The 21710-nt window shown below is 33.2% G+C and overlaps 1 protein-coding gene across 9 annotated transcripts in view; it reads right to left on the bottom strand.

The window, feature by feature from the left end:
- The window catches only part of TMTC3 (transmembrane O-mannosyltransferase targeting cadherins 3), a 102287-nt gene that overhangs the window by 50633 nt on the left and 29944 nt on the right, over window positions 1–21710 (bottom strand). For all 9 annotated transcript variants that reach the window (XR_013350650.1, XR_013350649.1, XR_013350648.1 and 6 more), the window contains 6 exons: window positions 19391–19506; window positions 18768–18940; window positions 13307–13559; window positions 8486–8634; window positions 6340–6460; window positions 4015–4126 (listed from right to left, as the gene is read on the bottom strand). Coding sequence is in view for 6 of the 9 variants with exons in the window: in XM_077845728.1 (XP_077701854.1) it covers window positions 4015–4126; window positions 6340–6460; window positions 8486–8634; window positions 13307–13559; window positions 18768–18940; window positions 19391–19506 (924 nt within the window). In the remaining 3 variants the exon portion in view is untranslated. The remainder of the gene's footprint in view (window positions 1–4014; window positions 4127–6339; window positions 6461–8485; window positions 8635–13306; window positions 13560–18767; window positions 18941–19390; window positions 19507–21710) is intronic.

Here is a 21710-nt window from a genome sequence, read left to right as displayed (position 1 = left end):
TGTGAATTGGGATTTTTTTTAAACACTTGTAAACCATCAAAATAAAACAAAAATCACAAAAATCACAATTTTTCTTTCTTTCTTTTTTTTTTTTTTTTTTTTTTTTAAACACAACATGCATGCCACCTGGTCAGACCACTGCATAGTTTATCTTCTTATTTTGGTTAAGAAAAAAAAAAAAAAAAAACCTTCAGATTAAATGTTTTGGTTTTTTTGTGTGTGTGTTTTTAAAAATTAACTTTAAAATGTTATGAATCCCTACTCTGTGTACTCCTACTAAACTGTCCCAAATTTTTAATTTATTTTTTATTTTTATTTTTTCCCCCAAGAGTAAGGCTATTTTTTAAAAAATATTTTATTTAAATTCAATTTGCCAACATAGAGTATAACACCCAGTACTCATCTGCCCCAAGTTTTTAAATACCTACATACATGTTATTTCAAATTTTTACCTCCTGTCCTGACCTTTTCCCTTACCTCCAGTCTTATAAATCTGTGTATGTCTAACAGTGACAAAAAAGACTATTGATGTCCCTCCATGCATGTCATTTCATCTATTGAATCTATGAAGAATATGGCTAAAAAACAGAACAACCCAAGATGCCTGTGAATACCAAATTCAATGTCTCTAACATTATGTACTTTTTCACAATAAATTATAATAAACTGGTTTACCTGTTTTCCTAGTCCATGGTTTATGAGAAATAGCAGTTTTGACAGTACGGTAAGAAGTCATACTAAAGTTCAGTAAGTCTCTCAAAAACAGCAAAAAGTGACAACTGACGAGGTGAAAAAATATTTTAAAGCTGAGTGCTTACATCTGCCAAGAAGCCAGTGATATACACTATTTGCCAGACAAAACTAAATATGATTCTACACACCCACCCACACCATTTACTCTTTAAAACAATGCAATAAGATAAAACTATGGTCCCAATTTAGAAATGATAAAAATAAGGTGGAAAGGGCCTAAATAACATCTTCTAGGTTTGAAAGTCCCTATATGGGGACACCTGGGTAGCTCAATGGTTGAGCATCTGCCTTTGGCTCAGGTTGTGATCCTGGGGTCCTGGGATGAAGTCCTGCATCCTGCTTCCTGTGAGGAGCCTGCTTCTCCTTATGACTCTGCCTCTATGTGTCTCTCATGAATATATAAATAAAATCTTAAAAAAAAAAAAAGTCCCTCTATGTCTGATGTCAAAGATCACTCTGCTTCTCTAAATACTCATAGAATGAACCTAAAAGACTTTTGAAAGAATAAAATTAGTGAACATTGGAATGCTGGGGTGTCTCAGCTGGTTAAGCATGTCTCTAGATTTTGGCTCAGGTCATTTCAGGTTGCTTAAGACTTTCTCTCTCCCTCTTCTCCAAACTACCCCACCAGTGCTCTCTCTAATAAAAAAAAAATAAATAAAATAAAATAAAAAAATAAAATAAATAAATAAATAATAAAATAAAATAAAATAAAATAAAATAAAATAAAATAAGATAAAATAAGATAAAATAAGTGAATGCTGACTGTGTATAAGACCATGCTAGATGATTCAGGGGGTATGAAGATAAATCAGATGTTCATGCTATCTCTACGGAGCTCTTTAGCTTAAATAAATACATATTTTAAATAAATATTCAAATAAATACAACACAATATTAAACAGAAAGTTATAAATATTATATGAAAGATACAGAAGAAATTGTAAGAGGTTTTAAAGATTAAAAAAAGGGGTGCTTGGGTGGCTCAGTTGGATTAAGTGACTGCCTTCAGCTCAGGTCATGATCTCAGGGTCCTGGAATCGAGCCCGACATCTGGCTCCCTGCCCAAGGGAGAGTCTGCTTCTCCTCTGCCCATCCCCCTGCTCACGAGCCCATGCACTCAAGCTCTCTCAAAATCTTTTTAAAAAAATCCTTAAAAAAAAAGATTAAAAATATTTGCTTCTTATTGGAGAGGTAGCAAGGTTTTTTAAAGAGAAGCCACGTGAGATGGGTTGTAATAGATGGTAGAAGGTGGATGGCAAAGAAGAGGGAAGGAATTCTAGACTCAAGGAAGAACATCAACAAAGGTAAAGGTGTGAGGAAGCCCAAGATACATAAAGAGCTAGGGGAGATAAAATTGAAAAGCTAGACCATCAGTTTTTTTTCCTACAACTTTCTCTTCACCTTTGTCTAAGTGAAATTTGGCTTTGCCTCAGGAATGTGTTTTTTTTTTTACATGTAGCTATTCCACATAATGACTATGTTCTTTTTCTTATTCTTTGCAACACTGGGTCTGGAGGTAGATTAGGTGTCCTTAGTGATCTTTAACACTTCCAGACAACTCTTGGTCCTTCTTAAAATCACTTGTCTCTGAATTTCAGGTCATTAAACTCTATTATCCACTATCTCTCCTTGTCGCAGTCACCATTCTCTGGGTCATAGCTCCTGGCTCATGGTTCTCTTAATTCTTAGTTGTTTCAAAATCTACAAAGTCAGATTTTTCTAATACTTGGCCTTTGATATCCTTTCTTCCAATGATTTTCACTTCTGCCCTCTTTTCGCTAGTTAGTGCAATGGCCACAGTCATATCTTGTAGACAAATAGTGGGTATTGCTTGCCACTCTCGGCTTTTCTGAGGATATTTAGAAATGTGATGGGTTCAGAGGAGGAGAGAGTATCTTTTGGTCATCATTCTGAATAGAAAATAATAACCATGGATGAGGGCCATGTTTCATATATATCCTGAAATACAGTTCTATACACTCAAAATGCCAATAGCATTCCTCTTGAAAAAGACTGATGCTCTAGCTAGATCCTACTTAGATACCAACAATTCTTCAGATCTATAAATCATTGATCCTACCACCCTGTCTCACCTCCCTTAACTTAGATTCATCCATTATAATCATTCCCTTATCCATTTCTCATTTAATGATAACACATTTTAAAAAGTCCTAATTTTGTTTAATTGAATTCTCCACTGTCTGTACCATTGCAGCTGTAATGTAATAAGAGAACAGCATATAACTGCATCGACTAGTTTAATTTTAAATAAAGTATTCCTAACCTCAAGTAGAGTGTCAAAATTGCTTGGCAACTGTACATTTTCCTAGTCTATACACTTTACTAGATCTTGTTTCCAAAAGTGTGATCCATGGGCTAAACATCACCCAGGAACTTATTAGAAATGCAGAACTTCAGGATCTACTCTAAACCTCTATCCGTCAGAATATGCCTATAATATCGCCCTGTGATTCACGGGCACAATAAAGTCTGTGAAGCACTGCCCTAGATGGCTACTTCATACCTTCTCCTGTTCTTAGAGCTCCATAATTTTGACCCCTCCTCACTCTTTGATGATTCTGCTTTCTATTTCAATGAGGAAACAGAAGCAAACAGAAGACAACTTCCAGAAACTTCCTCCAGGTCATCTACTTGACTGCCTATATCCATATCCATGTACTTTGCCTGGTTTGTTACCATACTTTAACAATTCTAAAAATGAAGTCCTTATTCTGTGCACCAAATTCTATTTATCTCTTCTCATCTACTTAAGGACACAGATCCAGTAATTTGTACCCCCATCTAGAATTACTTTTCCCAGCCTCAATGGATTAGCTGCACATATGCTGTTTCTCTCACCTTAAGAATTAAAAAACAAACAAACCACCCTATTACCCTACTTACCTTCTCTTGACACCATTCCCAGCAATACCACCATTCTTCACCGATACTCTTTAATAAGAGTTTTCTATACTAACTGTTTCAAATTATTCTTCCCTCACTCTACCCAACGCACTCTTATCAGGCTTTTGCATCTACCACTCCACCAAAACTGCTCATCAGTACTACCCAACTCTGCTATGTTAAAAAAAAAGTCTAAATAGCTCTAATATATAATCTAATTCAAAATAAGCCAGCATCGAACACTATATTCAAATCACCTGGAATGAAATTTGAAACTCTACCTTATTATCCCCGATATGATCAAGTTTTTAAAAAGAAGCTAATTGAATAGTTTTATTAATTAATAATGCTTACCTGGCTGAACATGGGTAGCCTGTAAAAAGTATTTCAAAGCTCTCTCAAAGTTCTTTTCATTTTCCAGAGCATGACCCACATTATTCCATAATTTGGCATTATTTTTATTTACCTTAAACATATAAGCATATAGAAATTAATTACAGTTAAAAAATACAACTCCAATTAACACAGATATTTATTTATCACTAGGAATGGAGTATTCCAGAGAGATAGTCATGAATGTGTGAAACTGGTCAAAGATACAAACTTTCAGTTATAAGATAAATAAGTTCTCTGAATGCAGTGTACAGCATGGGGACTATTAGTTAACAATACTGTAATGTATATATAGAAGTTGCTAAGAGAGTAGATCTTCGAAATTTTCATCAAAAGAAAATAACCGTACCTATGTGAGGTACCAGAAGTTAACAGATTGTAATTATTTTGCAATATATACATATCAAATCATGTTGTATACCTTAAACTAATACAAAGTTATGTCAATTATACCTCAATAAAACTTGAAAAAATAATTCCAATTTTCTCTCAGAAAAGAAAAATTTGCATATATACCTGCAATTAACAAAGAGATTTGTTTGGTGTATTATTAGGAATGGAGTGTTCCATGGAGGTGTCCCTGGAGATGAGAAAGGAGCCAAATGAAGTTTCACTAAATTTACTCTCCTTTCTCTTGACATAAATATATTAAAACCATAGCAGTCTGATTTCATCTATTTGATATATTAGCATTTTATTAAAAATTTTATTTGATCAAAGCATCATGGGGTTTCTTGGCTGGCTCAGTCAGTAAGACCATGCAACTCTAGATCTCAGAGTTTTGAGTTCAAGCCCCATATTGGGCATAGAACCTACTTAAAAACAAACAAACAAGCAAACAAACAAAAACAACCCTTGTGCTGTTTGAAAACTCCTGTTCTACTATTTGTATTTTTTTTTAGGAGACAAGGTATTTGAACATGAGAATATGTTTAACATTGCACTGACTACTTCTTTTTAGGCTTGTTATAAAGCTACTTACATAGTTTCTTATGGTAATGGAAAACCTGGGATTAAAGTTCTAAACGAATCTATGCTTTAAGAGCTCACAGATGGGCACGATGTTCTTGCGGGGTAAAGATATAGTACCTGGCCAAGGAGCTAACTTCAGTGAGCGGGACTGTGGTTTTGAAATTGTCCTAGGAGAAAGGATAAGCAAAGTTCTTGAAAATTATGGGGCTCTGTTGGTGTTCCAGGAGTGCATATTAAGAAGAATGGTAATAAGATCTCTTTTGTTTACAGACTTCTGAACTAGAAGAGGGAGTGGAGTTACTGAGTGGGACAAAAGGATAGTCATGTGATCTTAAATTGATGCCAAATCAAGAAGTCACAGAGACTATAGGACTGAGGCAGTATTCCAATAAAGCCAAGCAATGAGGAGTACAGAAATAGCCAAATGAAGAATTTAGAGATTTGAAGAGAAACACCTGAAAAAAAAAATCACTGCTTATAACTTTTACAGAAACCAAATTTTACAGTTTTTAAAAAGACCTTATTCATGTATCTTGTCCATTCTATAGAAATGCTTTATCACGCCTTTCTGCCAGTTCCTATCTTTCCTACAGTATAACCTTGGTTTTCTTCCATATAGTAAATATGCCATTTTTTGTTGAGTATTTTATTTCAGTGAGTCTAAGATCCTATTATCAATACTAAGACTAACCATTTTTTTAAAAGATTTTATTTATTTATTCATGAAAGACAGAGAGGCAGAGATGTACGCAGAAGAAGTGGCCCGATGCAGGGTGCGGGGGTGGGGTGGGATGGGGGGTGGTGGAGAGCAGTGGCACGCAGGGATTGAGGCACTGGACTTGGGGATCACACCCTGAGTCAGAGCCAGACGCTCAATCACCGAGCCACCCAGGTGTCCCTAAGACTCATCATTAAGAAAACAAAAGAGCCACTAACTAATTGTAAGATGCCTCTCACTGTAACATTTATTGATTCTAATTTAGAGACATTTAAAGGTTAAAAAAAAAATGCAGCTTCAGAACAAATGAACTATATATAGTATTCTTATTTAAACATTATATTATCATTTCAGTTTCCAACAACTGTATAGCATTTAAGGAATTATTCATATATGCTGTAGACATACCAACTAAGTGCTATTCAGAGCACTGGTTATGGTATATATTATATAAAGAACAAAGTATTTTTACTAAACTTTTGGAGAAGTACTTAAAATTGACAGTAAAATGTCTAATTAAATGTAAAAACATCTTAGACATGGCTATAAGAAATCATTAATGAGATACTTTCCTGTCATTCTGGATGATACTTTACCTTCAAAGCTGACATAAACAATGTATATTCAGATTCCCAATCCCAATTTCTGTGGAGTGTTTTTAAGGCATGAGTGAATATCATCATAGACAGACAAACCCAGGATAACTTTTTTAATACGCTGTTTAAGAGAAAAAAGCAAAACAAAAAAAAACATTGTTTACATCACCAGAATGATTTTATTTTTTAGAAGAGAGGTATGAAGTATGTTAAATATTCCCAAATATCAGCTTTGAGTTTATTGTAAGGAATGAGGATCACTCTAATAGTCATCTAATTTTAATGGGAACACCACCAAAAAAATTTAGATATTACACATATTACCTTCTACTTCAGTCTTAATTATATGAAATACTCCAATATTTGCATCTATTTCAAAAACTGTTTACATATAGTGAAAAAAAGTTGACAAACCGACTTTTAACTGTGACTTTTCCTTTTTGAGGCCTTTACTTATAACTTGAATATTCTTACCTGTATTTATCAAGGGTCAATCTTGTCATTGGCTATATTTCTAAAAAACTGGCTTACACAGATTGCATCTATACCACAGATTATCATGACACTCTTGGGAATAATTTCACACTTTAAAGCTAGAATTATTACAACTAACAGTAAAACTAACTCTTTATGAAATAGATACAAATTACTTATATAGTTGTAAGCTAATTATTTAGGGCTCAATTCCTCATTTATAAGCAAGTTGTAATTCAATAATCCCTACAGTCTCATTTAGTACCAATGTTCTGTGAATCTGTGTTTTTGTCTCAGTAACACAGTTCAATTTCTTCCATTTTGAGAGATCCATTTTTTTTTTTTTAAGATTTTATTTATTTATTCATGAGAGACACAGAGAGAGAGAAAGAGAGAGGGGCAGAGACACAGGCAGAGGGAGAAGCAGGCTCCATGCAGGGAGCCCAACGTGGGACTCAATCCTGGGACTCCAGGATTATGCCGCCCTGGGCCAAAGGCAGAGGCTCAACCCCCAAGCCACCCAGGGATCCCGAGAGATCCATTTAATCAAGATAAGAGTGCATGGATCAGAAAGAACATGGACCGTGGAGCCTATTTAAAAAATAATAATAATAAAAAAGAACACGGACACTGGAAGCAGTCAGATATAAATTTGAATCAAAATTCTGTTTACTAGCTGTGTCTTGAGGTAACCTGATTCAAGTAACCTATATGAGCTTCAATTTTCAAACATGCACAACAGAGTTAAGAAATGTTTAGGTAAATGAAAAAAGAAATCTCAAGGATCTATCATGGCTCTTGGCACATGGCACATGGTAAGGACCCAAAAATTGGTACTGATTAAAATTAGATATATGGGTAGAAGTTAAGAGAAAAGGCTTGGTAGATGTTAGTGAAAATTATACACATGGATGAGACGATCCAGGGAGAATACGCAGTGTGAGAAAAAAATACGCTGTTGAGTAAAAGTCTGGCAAATAAAAAATCCTTAAAGAGCAGGTATAGCAAGAAGACTGTGAGTAGGGACTGAGCAGCAATGAGCATACATGGAAGAGAATTAGGAAACAGACTTTTTACAGATGCCAGGGAAATAAATTTAAATACAAGCACTGACTGGATTTAGCTACCAGGAGCCAATGATGTAGAGACAAGTCAATTCTGTAGGTTGAAGGATGACCGGAAAGTGAGACAGCAGTCAGTGACCATTTCATCCATATATACAGTGTGATTATTCTGTTCCTTGTTAGTTTAAAGCAACTAGGACGTGGTGGTTATGATGCAGATACTGATGATGTCAAGAAATTGTAGACTGCTTATTTTATGTATTTATATATATTAACTCAATATGACTTACTTAAGTAAGAGACTATATCTTAGTTATATGGAAGTGGCAATGGTCATTTACAACTTCAGTTTCAACAATATCCTTGTTTTCATTTGGGTCTAACTCAAAGTTTGTTATATCACAGGCTGTCCAATAAAATTGTATAAATAAGAAGAATATAGAATGAGGTGGGTGCTATGGAGCTTCCCTAACTTCAATTACAGAAAAATGAGAAGACAAGATGAAAAACAAAAAGGTATAAAAGACTTATATAACTGAGCTAATAAACATTTTAAACACTTAATTCTATAGTTAGTAAGCATTAAATGAACTAACATTTTGATTCACCTTTTGTTTGATATTTTCTGCCATCCATGGGCTACCAAAATACAGAACCCCATGCTAGGAACATATAATACTCGCTCAGCAACAACAAATCCAACTGGGAAAAAAAGGTTCGATGCAGGAATAAATGGTAACGCCATCAAACAAAGTGCCTACAAAGAAAAAGGATATTTTAATAAATTAAAAAAAATATATATAAACATTCAAAAGTTAAACCCAAATACTTTATCATTTAATCTGAATAATGTATTGGTGGACCATTTTTAATAATACTGTAAACAATACTAATTTAAACCTAAAGAATGCAACTTAGGGACAATAACAATAAATATCAGGATGAATGTCACCAAGGTGAGAACAAGCTAGAACTTATAAGTAGTGTCTGTCCTTAAATTAAAAAAATGAACTTTTTGAAACTATATCTAAAATTAGACATTAATAATTTTTATACTTCCAACTTATGTACATGTGGTAAAAATACACTGACAAAGATGTTAACAGGTTTGAACTGTAAAGGATGACAAAACAATCATGCCAATTTTTGTATTTTTACAACTGTAAGTATTCATATTATATTGGAAACTGAAATAAGGTATCCTTTTCGTAAAAATGCTTAGATTCTTTTCGTCATTTTTTTTTCTTTTTGTCATTTTGAAAATGAGATAGCACATAATTTCTAGACTCAAAAGCCATTAAAAAGGCAGGATACAAACAACTAGCACACAAATAATCTGTGAAAGGAAATAAGTTGGTTATTATTAGGACGTCTGTTTCTATGGACATCTGCTTCTATGTTTTGTGATCCTAATTTATTTTATAGTACCTAACTGAGTAACTTGCAAGTTGTTCTTCAGCTTCAGAGATTTGAGTCTTTTAACAGTTTGAAAGGAAAGATTGTTTTTTAATATGTTTTATTAATAAAATACAGATGTAGAGATGTATACACATTGAAAAAAAATACTTTCACCATATATGACAAATTAATGACTTGTAATAAGGAAATAATCTAAAGAAAAGCACTACTGAACTACTATGAATCATATTAATTTATGTATCTGAAATTTTAATGTTTTCTTTTTGATCAAAAAGCTAAAACATTTGAGTACATAATTCACTTTCCACTTCCCAGGAGTGCTTGATAAAAATAATCAGCTAGCTGTGAAACAGAGATATTCCTAAATATGTAGTTTTTTTTTTTAATATAAAGATCTATTTTAGAGAGCATGTGTACACACACAGACACACACACACACACACACACACACACATACTTGTGCATGAGTCAGGGGACGGACAAAGTGAGAGAATCTTCAAGTGGACTCTCCACTGAGCAGGGAGCTCCACTCGGAGCTTGATATCCAGACTTGTGAGATCATGACCTGAATCAAAACCCAGAGTTGGACGCTTAACTGACTGAGCCACCCAGGCACTGCTGTAGTCCTTTTCTAATGACAAACAAATCAACATATTTTTAATTAATTCATGGCTGCTCTAAAGCAATCTTATCTGAAATAATTAGAAGTGTTAAATTCATTCAAAGATGTATCATGCACTGATTCGTAAGCTACATACCATACACAAAAAGAAATTTCACAAAAAAATTTACTGGTTCTTAGATAAAGGAATGTCTTGAGTGATTAACTTACTCAAAAGTTCTAAGATGCTCTCTGTTAATACATGCCAACCTAGCTAACTATGGCTACCCCAAGTTCCGTCTTCAGTGATATAAAATTCTCTTTAAAAGGGAAGGTAGTAGTGCAGAGTCTGGAACAAATCTGTTTCATTTCTTACTTCCTATGGAACATGAGGTAAACTACACAATCATCTTGCCAATCTGTGTTTCTTTATAAATTGGGATTAATAATTATTTATATTATATTGTTAGGATACATAATATGACATTTTAATAAGTGCTTAACATGGTATCTGGTACTTAGCTGGTACTCCTTTGATCTACTTATCCCTTCCACAGATCTTCACAAAATATCACCATAAAAATAGCATCTAATTTTTAACAAATAGATGCTATTTTTTAATAGCAAAAATAGGACTATCTTTAAGCAGTTATACCAAAAGTCACAACTGTTCCTTTTTTATACCCATAACATTTATATAAATCTATGCTTATTTTATTGGCACTATCCTATTTTTATTTAATTATATAAATCATTTTATATGCCAAAATTTTATATTCACCCATCCTTTCTTATTTTCCCTTTCTTTTAGCAGAATCTCAGCTTTGGATGTATTCTATCACGTACCTGCTTTGTCTGTACTTAACCGAACAGCAAGGCACTACTAGAGATAGTCCCAAAGCAGAAGAGATTAGTATCATAAGTTCATGATTATTAAACTCCAAATTCATACTTAAGATTACTCAGAAATTCTAGGTTTGATAGGTCATTCCCGCTCTCCTTTATTTTGAATCTTGATTACTTTTTTAAACTTTTGATCCATGTCACTTTCAGCAGGTGACCATCCTTTTCAAACTTACAGAGAAAACTAAAGCCATAAAACAAGAATTCCAATTTCCTGCTACTAAACCTACCAACATCCACACAAATGTGATTTCCATTCTTTCTGCAACAGAAGTGTCTCCATCTATCTCAGCCCAAATCTGAGCTTCTACATTGCCCCTGCTCCTCACAATCTCACAATTAACCATCCCTTCATTTACTCAACCATTTTCTAATCAATTGTATTGTTCCTATCCATATTCAAATAAGCTCTTGTCTCTCTAACCTTAAATATCTCTTTTGACAACACATTTTTAAGTTACTTTATCCATTCATTATGTCCCTCAGATATAAAACAAATTCCCACACTCTTAGGAAAATACTTTTATAGCCAAGGTAATAAGTAGCTGATTTTAAGCCTACTTAATCAACTTTTCAAATCAATGAGTACATTTTTGCAAGTCAACCCATTAGTGATATCCCCTTGCTTCTAAAAGTCAGCCAACTGAGTACTCCAATGAAAGTGATTCTCCTCCCTCTGAAGGTCCACTAATTCTAGATCGTTATCCTTCCTCCAAGCTCTACAGGAGATCAGCAGTCTCTTATGCTTGAGGATGGCAGTGTTCTCTTAGGTGGTAATAAATTCAAGCTTGTCTCCTCCTTTGAAATATTCAAAGTTGAATTACTTCTACAGGTTATCTACAATAACAATCTTCATATCCTCATCTAATAAAATCTCTCCACAGAAATAAATTTAAGTAACTAATACACCTTAAAGAGATCAAATATGACTGATTTCACTTTTCTGCTTGACAGCATGTTAGTGATAACCATTCCATATTTCCTGAGACACTGGACCTTTCTGTCCATTTGGTCTGTTTCCTATTTAGATTCATTCTTCTCTAGACAGTATCTAAATATAGGAGTTTTTCAAGAACTAGTTGTAGGTTTCTTCTAACTCTATATAGCCCCCTTCAACTATCTTCTGAGGGAGAAATAAGACCAAACACTCTAAGGCATTCATTGTGTAATATGAATTATCTTCTATTCCATGCACCTAAAATGGTAATAGCTGGTTATCACCTTTGAGAAAAGTGACAAAACCCCAACTGGGAAAGGCTGCTCTATAACCTCTCCACGGAACACATTATTCACAGCCTAGTTTCAATTACTATCTCTATGCCAACCTATCAAATTTTTATATGAAGCTCAGGACTCTCCTCTGAACTCCAGGCGCCAAGTGCTATTCATAATCTCTACCAGATCAAACTCAACAGATTCAAAAATAATAGTAAATACGATTCCCCCCCCCCCGCCAAACTCTGTTTTTTTTTTTTTTTTCAATCTTCTCTATATCTCAGAGATTAGCTTCAAATTTTTCCAAAATGACAGTTCCTTGGTAATTGGAGCTTTGTATTTCTTTTCGTCATATCCTCAGTGCCTAAAAGGCTGCCTGATACATAAGCTATAAGAAAAACTTTACTGAATGAATAAATGAACCTAGTGGCTGTAGCCAGATATATTTTTAAAGTATTAGAAAAATACTTTCTGGTATATAGCAAATACTCAAGAAAATGTTAAAGATTATTACTGTCTTCAGTAATTTAAAGGAAGAGAAAAAAAAAACTGTCATTACAAGTGACAGCAGTGTAAGAAAATTACAAAGAAATACACCTCAGAAAAACAACAAGTAGGCTGTTATCAGAGTCCTCTGAACATAGTAGAAAATAACGTGGGGAGTAATGAAAATCTTGCTAATGAGAACAAAAGAGCTATACATTTCTAGCTATCTATCTCATACATGACACTCTTCTCTGTATCAAGAAAAGAAAGAAGTATATAATATGAACCATTTCCTCAAAGTATATGATCTACTTGGGTAAAGAAATAGAACAAAGTGATGCCAAAGGGATGTTTCATGGTTTCAGAGTTCCTATCAAATCAGGGAAATTCATAACCAGTTTTTATTTTACATGCTGAATGTCTATGTCAAATTATGCCTGCATATGCAATTCTGATATATAATTTTAGGATAGCTTAAAATAAGTTAATAAATTAGGCAGATGTTGAACAAAGAAAGTTGCTGTTTCTAAGAAGATGCTTTGACAAATTAAAGGTAGTCTCTAGGGATGCCTGGGTGGCTCAGTGGTTGAGCGTAGGTCTACCTTTGGCTCAGGGCACGATTCTGGGGTTCCAGGATCAAGTCTTGCATTGGGCTCCCCACAGGAAGCCTGCTTCTCCCTCTGCCTGCTTCTCTGCCTCTCTGTTTCTCATGAATAAATAAATAAAATCTTTAAATAAATAAATAAAGGCAGTCTCTAAATTAACTGAATGTTACATAATCTAAAAAAATTAAGACGCTTCTTACCATTAGAACAGTCTTGGAGGAATCACCAGGGTATCTGAGACTGAATACTCCCAATGCCCCCAAAAAGCAAAAGAAAGTAAATGTGGCAAGATTTCTAACATCTAGAAATGACTCTATTAGGGGTATTGTTCCCATGGTCCAATCACAGCAGAGTTCTGAAGGATTTAATAGAAGCCAAGCATTCAAAGGAAGGAGATAGTTAAAAGTTAGCTGCCTTGTAGGAGTTGGGCTTACAGCAGCTGGGTTATCAAACCTGTATAAAGAATGAAAGAAGTTATTTAAATTAAAGCATTTTGTTAACACAAAATGTATAACATATAAATAAAATACCAAATAAAATCAGTATTTTATGTGTAATCTCATTAAAAAGACAAAATATTAAAAAAAAGGACAAAATATTTTTTATTAATACCTCAGTCCTCACTAGAGCTGAAACAGTCTACCCTTTAAGGAACATCTAGGTGATAGAAACTATGAAGAAGTCTATCAGAGTTACTGAATAAAATCAATATTTTATGTGTAATCTCATTAAAAAGACAAAATATTAAAAAAAAAAGACAAAATATTTTTTACGAATACTTCAGTCCTCACTAGAGTTCAAACTGTCTACCCTTTAAGAAACATCTAGGTGATAGAAACTATGAAGAAGTCTATCAGAGTTAGGTTATCTTTTTCTAATTTATTATTAGAATAATTCATATAGGGATCCCTGTGTGGCGCAGCGGTTTAGCGCCTGCCTTTGGCCGGGGCGCGATCCTGGAGGCCCGGGATCGAATCCCACGTCGGGTTCCCGGTGCATGGAGCCCGCTTCTCCCTCTGCCTATGTCTCTGCCTCTCTCTCTCTCTCTCTCTGTGTGACTATCATAAATAAATAAAAATTTAAAAAAAAAAAAGAATAATTCATATAAACCACTATAATATGTTATTCTGCAGAAATATAACCTCCTAATTAAAAGTAAAAACGTTTTAAAAGATTCATTGTTGTACCTGTTGTATAAGTGTTTCTGAAAAGACTAACGAATGATTTGTCTATATGAGATACTTCTTTCAGCACTAAATGTTTACATAAATTGTTTCCTAGAATTACTTTCTTTTTTTTTTTTTTTGCCTGGACAGAGAAAACTATATCAACTATGAGCTTTTTCTCTTTGCTTAGACTTTTAGGAAGCTGAAAACCAAATTTCCAGTATAGAATAGTAACTGTATAGACCTATTTAACATTTTATTTACAATTTACTTTTTCTCCTAGTACATACCGACATAACCTTATATCCTAATTTATATTTGTCCAGGCCATGATATATTACATGTACATTTCATTAATTTAGTTTGTTTCCTGCAAACATAGTCAAATCATTTTTTTAAAGTATATTTTAAATGAATAGCTTCAGATTTTTATTTTTTTAGGGGACATTCAAAATTTTAGTGGCTATATTAACATATTGTCAGAAAACTCAATTTCTGGGGCATCTGAGTTGCTTAGTGATTGAACATCTGCCTTTGGCTCAGGTTGTGATCCCAGGGTCCTGGGATCGAGTCCCGCATCAGGCTCCCCGCAAGGAGCCGCCTTCTCCCTTTCTGTATGTCTCTGCCTCTCTGTCTCTCATGAATAAATAAAAATAAAATCTAAAAAAAAAAAAACAAAATAAAAACTCAATTTCTCACATTAAAATGAAGGAATTGCTGAAAAATCAACCCCTAATGTTTGACTTGATCTTCTAAAAATTCAAATGGTTGAGAAAAAGTAAATACTATCTGAACAAATAATATTTTAAAAACTTTCATATTTGAATATCTATATGAAAAATAATAAATCTTGAGTCAGGACTTGAATTCTCAAACAACAGAAGTGTACAGAGTTTTCAGTACTGATGAGAACTGATCAGCATATATATATGTAAGGAAATACTCAAGGTCAGTGTAGTAGGTTGAACTGTGGTCTCAAACATTCATGTCTACCCAGAACCTCAGATTGTGATATTATTTGGAAATAGGTTCTTTGCCTATTAGTTAAGTTAGGAGGAAGTCATACTGGGTTAGGGTGAGCCCTAAATATAATGATTGGTGTCCTTTTATAAAGAGAGAATACACACAGAATACACATACAGAGAAACACACAAGGATAAAGCAATGCCAAAGACTGCTGGCAACCACTAGACACTAGGAAAGAGGCATGGAATAGATTCTGAGAATCTTCAAAAGGAAACAACTGTGCCCAACACCTTGACTTTAGACTTCTGACCTCCAACATTGTAAGAGGATACATTTCTGCTGCTTTAAGGTACCCAGTTTCTGGTAATTTGTTATTGCAGCCTTAGGAAAAAGAATGCAGTTAGGAAAGTATCTCTCAAAAGCATTAGATAAAAATTCTCAAATACCATGCAGAGGTGGGAATAATTCCTCAGCAGCAGAATGAAAGTCCTCATAAATCACAGTCTATCAGAGTAGTCAGAAGGGTCTTGTGTCAGTAATGGAAGAAAACTGCTTTTATTGTAAATGCTGTTATGGTCTCATATATTAAAGATTAAAAAGCATAGCTAGAAGATGAAACATTTCTCAAATAACTTAAATACATTCCAGAATGAAGCTCTAAATATTTATAGTAATATATTAAATATAGTGTTTATATTTATAGTAATATATTAAATATTTACAGTAATACTTAATGTTCACACTATTATAGTAATATATTTATATTTATAGTAATTTTTATACTTCTAACATAGATATGTATAGTAATATATAACTTTTTATTTCATAATAATATTTTAAAATAAATATAGCCATAAATTTTATGGTAACTTTATAATATGTTAAACATATTAATTCTTATACTAATATTTATAGTAATATATTAAAGTTAAAATCATAGTAAAATTTTTATAGCTTATAGTAATATAATGTTGATATTGGTTTACAGTAATATTAATATTTATAACATATTAAAACATTTATAGTAATGTATTAAAGTAAAATGCACATATGGCATCGATTAAATTGCCAGGCATGTAAAGTAGAATAAACATATAAGCCATGAGGAGAAAAATTATTCAATCTAAATTGACTAAGAAATGACACATACAAAAAGAAAATGACACATAACAATAAAATTGTTAGATGAGGACGTTAAAACACTAGAACTTGTAGAGACATGAAACATATAAAATAGGCTTAAACAGAATTTCTTGAGATGGAAATAATGTTCGAAATGAAAACAAAACAAAAAAAAAAACAGAAAAGGGATGCCTGGGTGGCTCATTGATTGAACATCTGCCTTTGGCTCAGGTTTGATCCCAGAGTCTTGGGATCTAGTCCCTCATCAGGCTCCCTGCAGGGAGCCTGCTTCTCCCTCTATGTCTCTGCCCCTCTCTGTATCTCTCATGAATAAATAAATATAAAATCCTTAAAAAAAAAACTACAAAAAAATTAAAGGCAGATCAGACATTGCAGAAAAAAGATTAGTAAACTTGAATACATTGCAGAAGAAACTATCCAAAATGAAAAGAGGGAGAAAATGGTTTTGGGAGAGGAATACAGCTCTAGCTTGACAACTTCAAATAGCCTAATATACATGTAATTAGGGTCCCAGAAGAAGAAGATAATAGAAAAATATATATTTTTAAAATATTCAGCTTATTCTCTCTTTTTTTAAATTTATTTATGATAGTCACAGAGAGAGAGAGAGAGAGAGAGGCAGAGACATAGGCAGAGGGAGAAGCAGGCTCCATGCACCGGGAGCCCGATGTGGGACTCGATCCCGGGTCTCCCGGATCACGCCCTGGGCCAAAGGCAGCGCTAAACCGCTGCGCCACCCAGGGATCCCTAGAAAAATATTTCAAGAAGTAAAAGATAATGGAAAAAAAAGTAATAGATAAAAAATTTCCAAAATTTATGGAATATAAAACCTACAGATTCTAGGCTCTAGACACACAAAGATAAAAGAATAGTGACCAGAAATTTCTATCATTTGACCACCTCCATCCAAAATTTGTTATAAGATAAATATATCTTAGGGTAGTAATATGCAGCAGGTGACTATATAGTTCACGGTGTGCTACTGTATATTTGAAAATTCCAAAGAAAGTAGATTTTAAAAGTTCTCATCACAAGAAAAATTTTTTTGTAATTACGTGTGGTGATGGATGGTAAGTAAACTTACTATGATAATCATTTCTCAATATACATATATCAAATCATTACGTGTATACCTAAAATAGTGTTATAGATCAATTATGTCTCAATTAAAAATGATAAATATAAGTAAGCATAGAGAAAAAGACACATTACATGCAGAAGCATAAAAATAAAGATGACAGAGAAGATTTCCCAGTGAAAACAATGAAAGCTAGAAAACAGAAGAGGAACATTATTAGGGTAGGGGGCTGAATGGACAACACTTGTTATAGAATTCTACCCTCAAGAATTCAAAATATTTTTCAAAAACAAAGGTAAAATGGAGGTATTTTTATATACAAAAGCTAAAATAGTTTAGCACCAGCAGACCTACAGAAAATGTTAAAGAAAGTCCTTTAGTCACAAAGAAAAATAGTACAAGGTGAAAATCACATTAAATGTAAACACCTGAAACATCTCATTTAAAAAATATTATCTGACCCAACAAAAAAGGAAGACTCAACTTTATGTAGCCTTCAAGAAGTCAACTTTAAATATAAAATATATTGATAAATTAAAAGGATGGAAAAAGATAAAGAATGTAATATTAACAAAAAATAAAGTGATTTTTGAGAAAGACTATTAGCAGGGATAAAGAATCTCATTTAATAAAGGCAAAGGGTTCATTCAATTCATCAAGAGGACATCACAATCCTAAATGTTATGCACTTAATAATAGAGTTTTAACACACATGAAGAAAAATTGATAAAACTACAAGGAGAAATAGAGAAATCAGTCAGAGATTTTAATATCCTCCTCTCAATAATTAATAGAGCAAGTGAACAAAAATCACTAAAATGTAAAAGACAACACTTAAGCAATTAAGTTAAAAATCATTATTTTCATTCTGGTGGTTTCATGAATGTACACATAGGTCAAAACCCACTAATTTGTACATTGTAAATAAATGCAGGTTTAACAAAAATTATTTAGGGATACCCGGGTGGCTCAGTGGTTTAGTGCCTGCCTTTGGCCCAGGGCATGATCCTGGAGTCCCAGGATCGAGTCCCACATCGGGCTCCCTGTGTGGAGCCTGCTTCTCCCTCTGCCTATGTCTCTGCCTCTCTCTCTCTTTCTCTCTCTCTGTGTCTCTCATGAATAAATAAATAAATAAATAAATAAATAAATAAAATCTTTAAAAAAAATAAATTAAATAAATTAATTATACCTCAATAAAGCTGTTAAAAAAAGTCAATGTAAATCAAAGACTTTTTGAAACACTTATAATCACTTAACATCAAGAGAAAGAAAGAAGAATGAAAAAAAAAAAGAATCAGAATTTCATACCTGGTGAATACTGGAAGTTGGGACTGAATAACCTGGACTCTAATCACAACAAGTAATAGTGTACTGAACATCAAAACAATGAGTTTTATTAGTGTCTGCAGCATAGAAAATGGAATACTACTCTTTCCACGGAAAAACTGCCCAGCAGTAGTACATAATAATGGCAAAGTATACTGCAAAAGGAAAAAAAAAAAAACTTTAAATAACAATATACTACAATGTTTTCAACAATGCAGTACTTTAAAAATGCAAGATTAGATACAAATTGACAATTATAAAATCAATACGGAGCAATTTATGGAACCGATGATAAATAAAACTGAGCCCAATAATCTTATCCCATAATGAGGTATACTGTACAACAGTACTGTATACATTTCCAAATTGCCTAATGATTCTATTATTAAAATCAAAGAGTAGTCCTTAAAAAAAATGAACGAGTTATAAAATGTTAAGTAATTTTCAATGGATGTGAGGACAAAACATGCTGGTTTCTTGCAATTTTTTTGGTATCATTATTAGTAAACAGACCAATTTATATAATAATACATTTGGAAAACAAGTTTATTATAAAATAATTCGAATATGATAAAGGATAGCAACAAAAAAATTTTTTTTCTTACCCCCTGGGCAATAAATACTTCATACACACAGCAAATTCCCACAACTGTTATTCCTTGTTCTTTACACAATGTTGCAATCGCAACTAAAACCACTGTCAACGCAATTGGAGTCCATACTGCAATTTAAGAACAGCAAAATATGGAACTACACTATTTTAATATCATAAATAGATAGCAAGTTAGACAACTATTACACATTACTAAAACACTTTACTTGTGATTCTATATTTACATTTTATTTCCCCATTCACCTATACTTTATATCTTAAAATGTATTTAAATGTTGTGATTTTTCCTCTATATATGCAGAGCAAAACATCAAGATGTATAACTTGAACAAAAAATTTTTGTGGAAAAGAGAAACTTTATAGGCTGGAGTGTTGTGATTAATGAACTATCAGTTTGAAATGAAGACAAATACTTTACTACACAGACATCTATATGTCTTATTAAAACTTGAAACTGAAAACTACTGGGCAAATAAGACTAACATTTTATTTAAAAGAGTATGAAAAAAAGAAACAGGTTAAAGAAAATTTAATATTCTTTTAAAAAATTTTCAATAGAATATTCATAAGTTCTATTTAAACAGAAAACCTACTTCATCAACGTTAAGCAAATGTCTCTAGTTAGTAGTAATAATTTGATTAAAGAAGAATAAATTGTGAGAGTAATTCTGGATCTACTACTAACCTGCTTTGTGACCTTGGGCAACTTTTCTGAGTTTTAGTTTTCCTACTGGAAAATAGGATCTTCAATTCTTTTCCAATTTAAAAGAGACATTGTGGTATGAATGTGTGACCTCAAGTTTGTTTATTAAGAACCTTAAAGTAAAAACTCAAATAATTGACTTAATTCCAGGTATAAATAAAAGAAAAAACAATTTATGAACTTAATAGATTTTCTTTTGTCATTGGGCTTAATACAGAAATTCATTTACTTTTTAAATTGTTTTCAAATTTAAAATACTCTATAAATTAAAATTACTAAAAGAAAAGCAACTCAAAAAAACACTGAAATACAATTGGAGATACTCTGTATAACAGTATTCCTTTTCTCAAAAACAAAATACAAAAAAACCTCATGTTCTACTTAAAACCACAAATAGGAGATTATACCAAGGACCAAATTATGCTAACCTCAATAAAAAATTCATATAGGTAAACAAATCAGTAGATCATTTTTTTAAAGATTTTATTCATTTTCTAAAAATTTTTTTAAAAATTTCTTTATGATAGAGAGAGAGAGAGAGAGGCAGAGACATAGGCAGAGGGAGAAGCAGGCTCCATGCACCGGGAGCCCGATGTGGGACTCAATCCCGGGTCTCCAGGATCGCGCCCTGGGCCAAAGGCAGGCGCCAAACCGCTGCGCCACCCAGGGACCCCCAGTAGATCATTATTTACAAAACAAGCTGAACCTAAAGTTGAACCTCAAAGATATAGAGGACATGGAAAAAAGGTATGCATGAATAAAGGAGGAGAGGAGGGAATAAGCTTGGTAAATGAATGATATAGAGTATGGCTGGATGAGTATGAATATAATAAAAACAGGTGGGAAATGGCCTTGAAAAGACATTTAAAAATATATATATCAGTCTATATAATAACCAAGTTTAACATGAATTATTTCATTGAGTCTCAAAATCACTCCAATGGGATATAAGGGTAGATATACCCATTTTTAAGGTGAGGAAATAATTTTTTAAGATTTTATTTGACAGAGAGAAATTGAGAGAGAGAGAGAGAGAGAGAGAGAAAGGGCACATGTGATAGTGAGGGGGAGCAGCAGGCAGAGGGGAAGGGAGAAGCAGGCTCCCCTCTGAGCAAAGAGCCCATGCGGGGTGGATTCCAATCAAGACCTGTGCTGAAGGCAAAAGCATAACCAACTGAGCCACCCAGGTGCCCAGAGGCAAGAATTCTGAAGGTCTAAAAATGAAATAGTCATGCATAATAAGGAAATCATAACTCTTAACTTGGTTGTTCTGATGTTAAATTCAGAGATTCTTACTAGTTTGTAATTCCCACTAAAGACAAAAAGCAAACATTTGCCCTCTGCAATGTTGGATTCAATCTAAGCAACCAATAGCTCTAAAAAAGGCAAGAGGTTTATTGAAACCAGTCACTTCAGTTCTTCAACTTTTGGTGACTTTATTACTGTATGAACATAGACTCTGATTTTATAGACTTAATTTCAATCATTAAAATCCATTCCAAGTTCAAAATATAGGTTTCTAAACTGATTTTACATGTGTAAAGATACAAACCTCCAGCAATCACATATTCGGTTATTTTAAGTATCTACTACATTTTGTAGGGGAGAG

This window comes from Canis aureus, chromosome 13 (assembly GCF_053574225.1).
Source record: "Canis aureus isolate CA01 chromosome 13, VMU_Caureus_v.1.0, whole genome shotgun sequence".
NCBI lineage: Eukaryota > Metazoa > Chordata > Mammalia > Carnivora > Canidae > Canis > Canis aureus.
The sequence above is the reverse complement of the archived record's forward strand: the minus strand, read 5'-3'. Positions and strand labels throughout refer to the sequence as shown.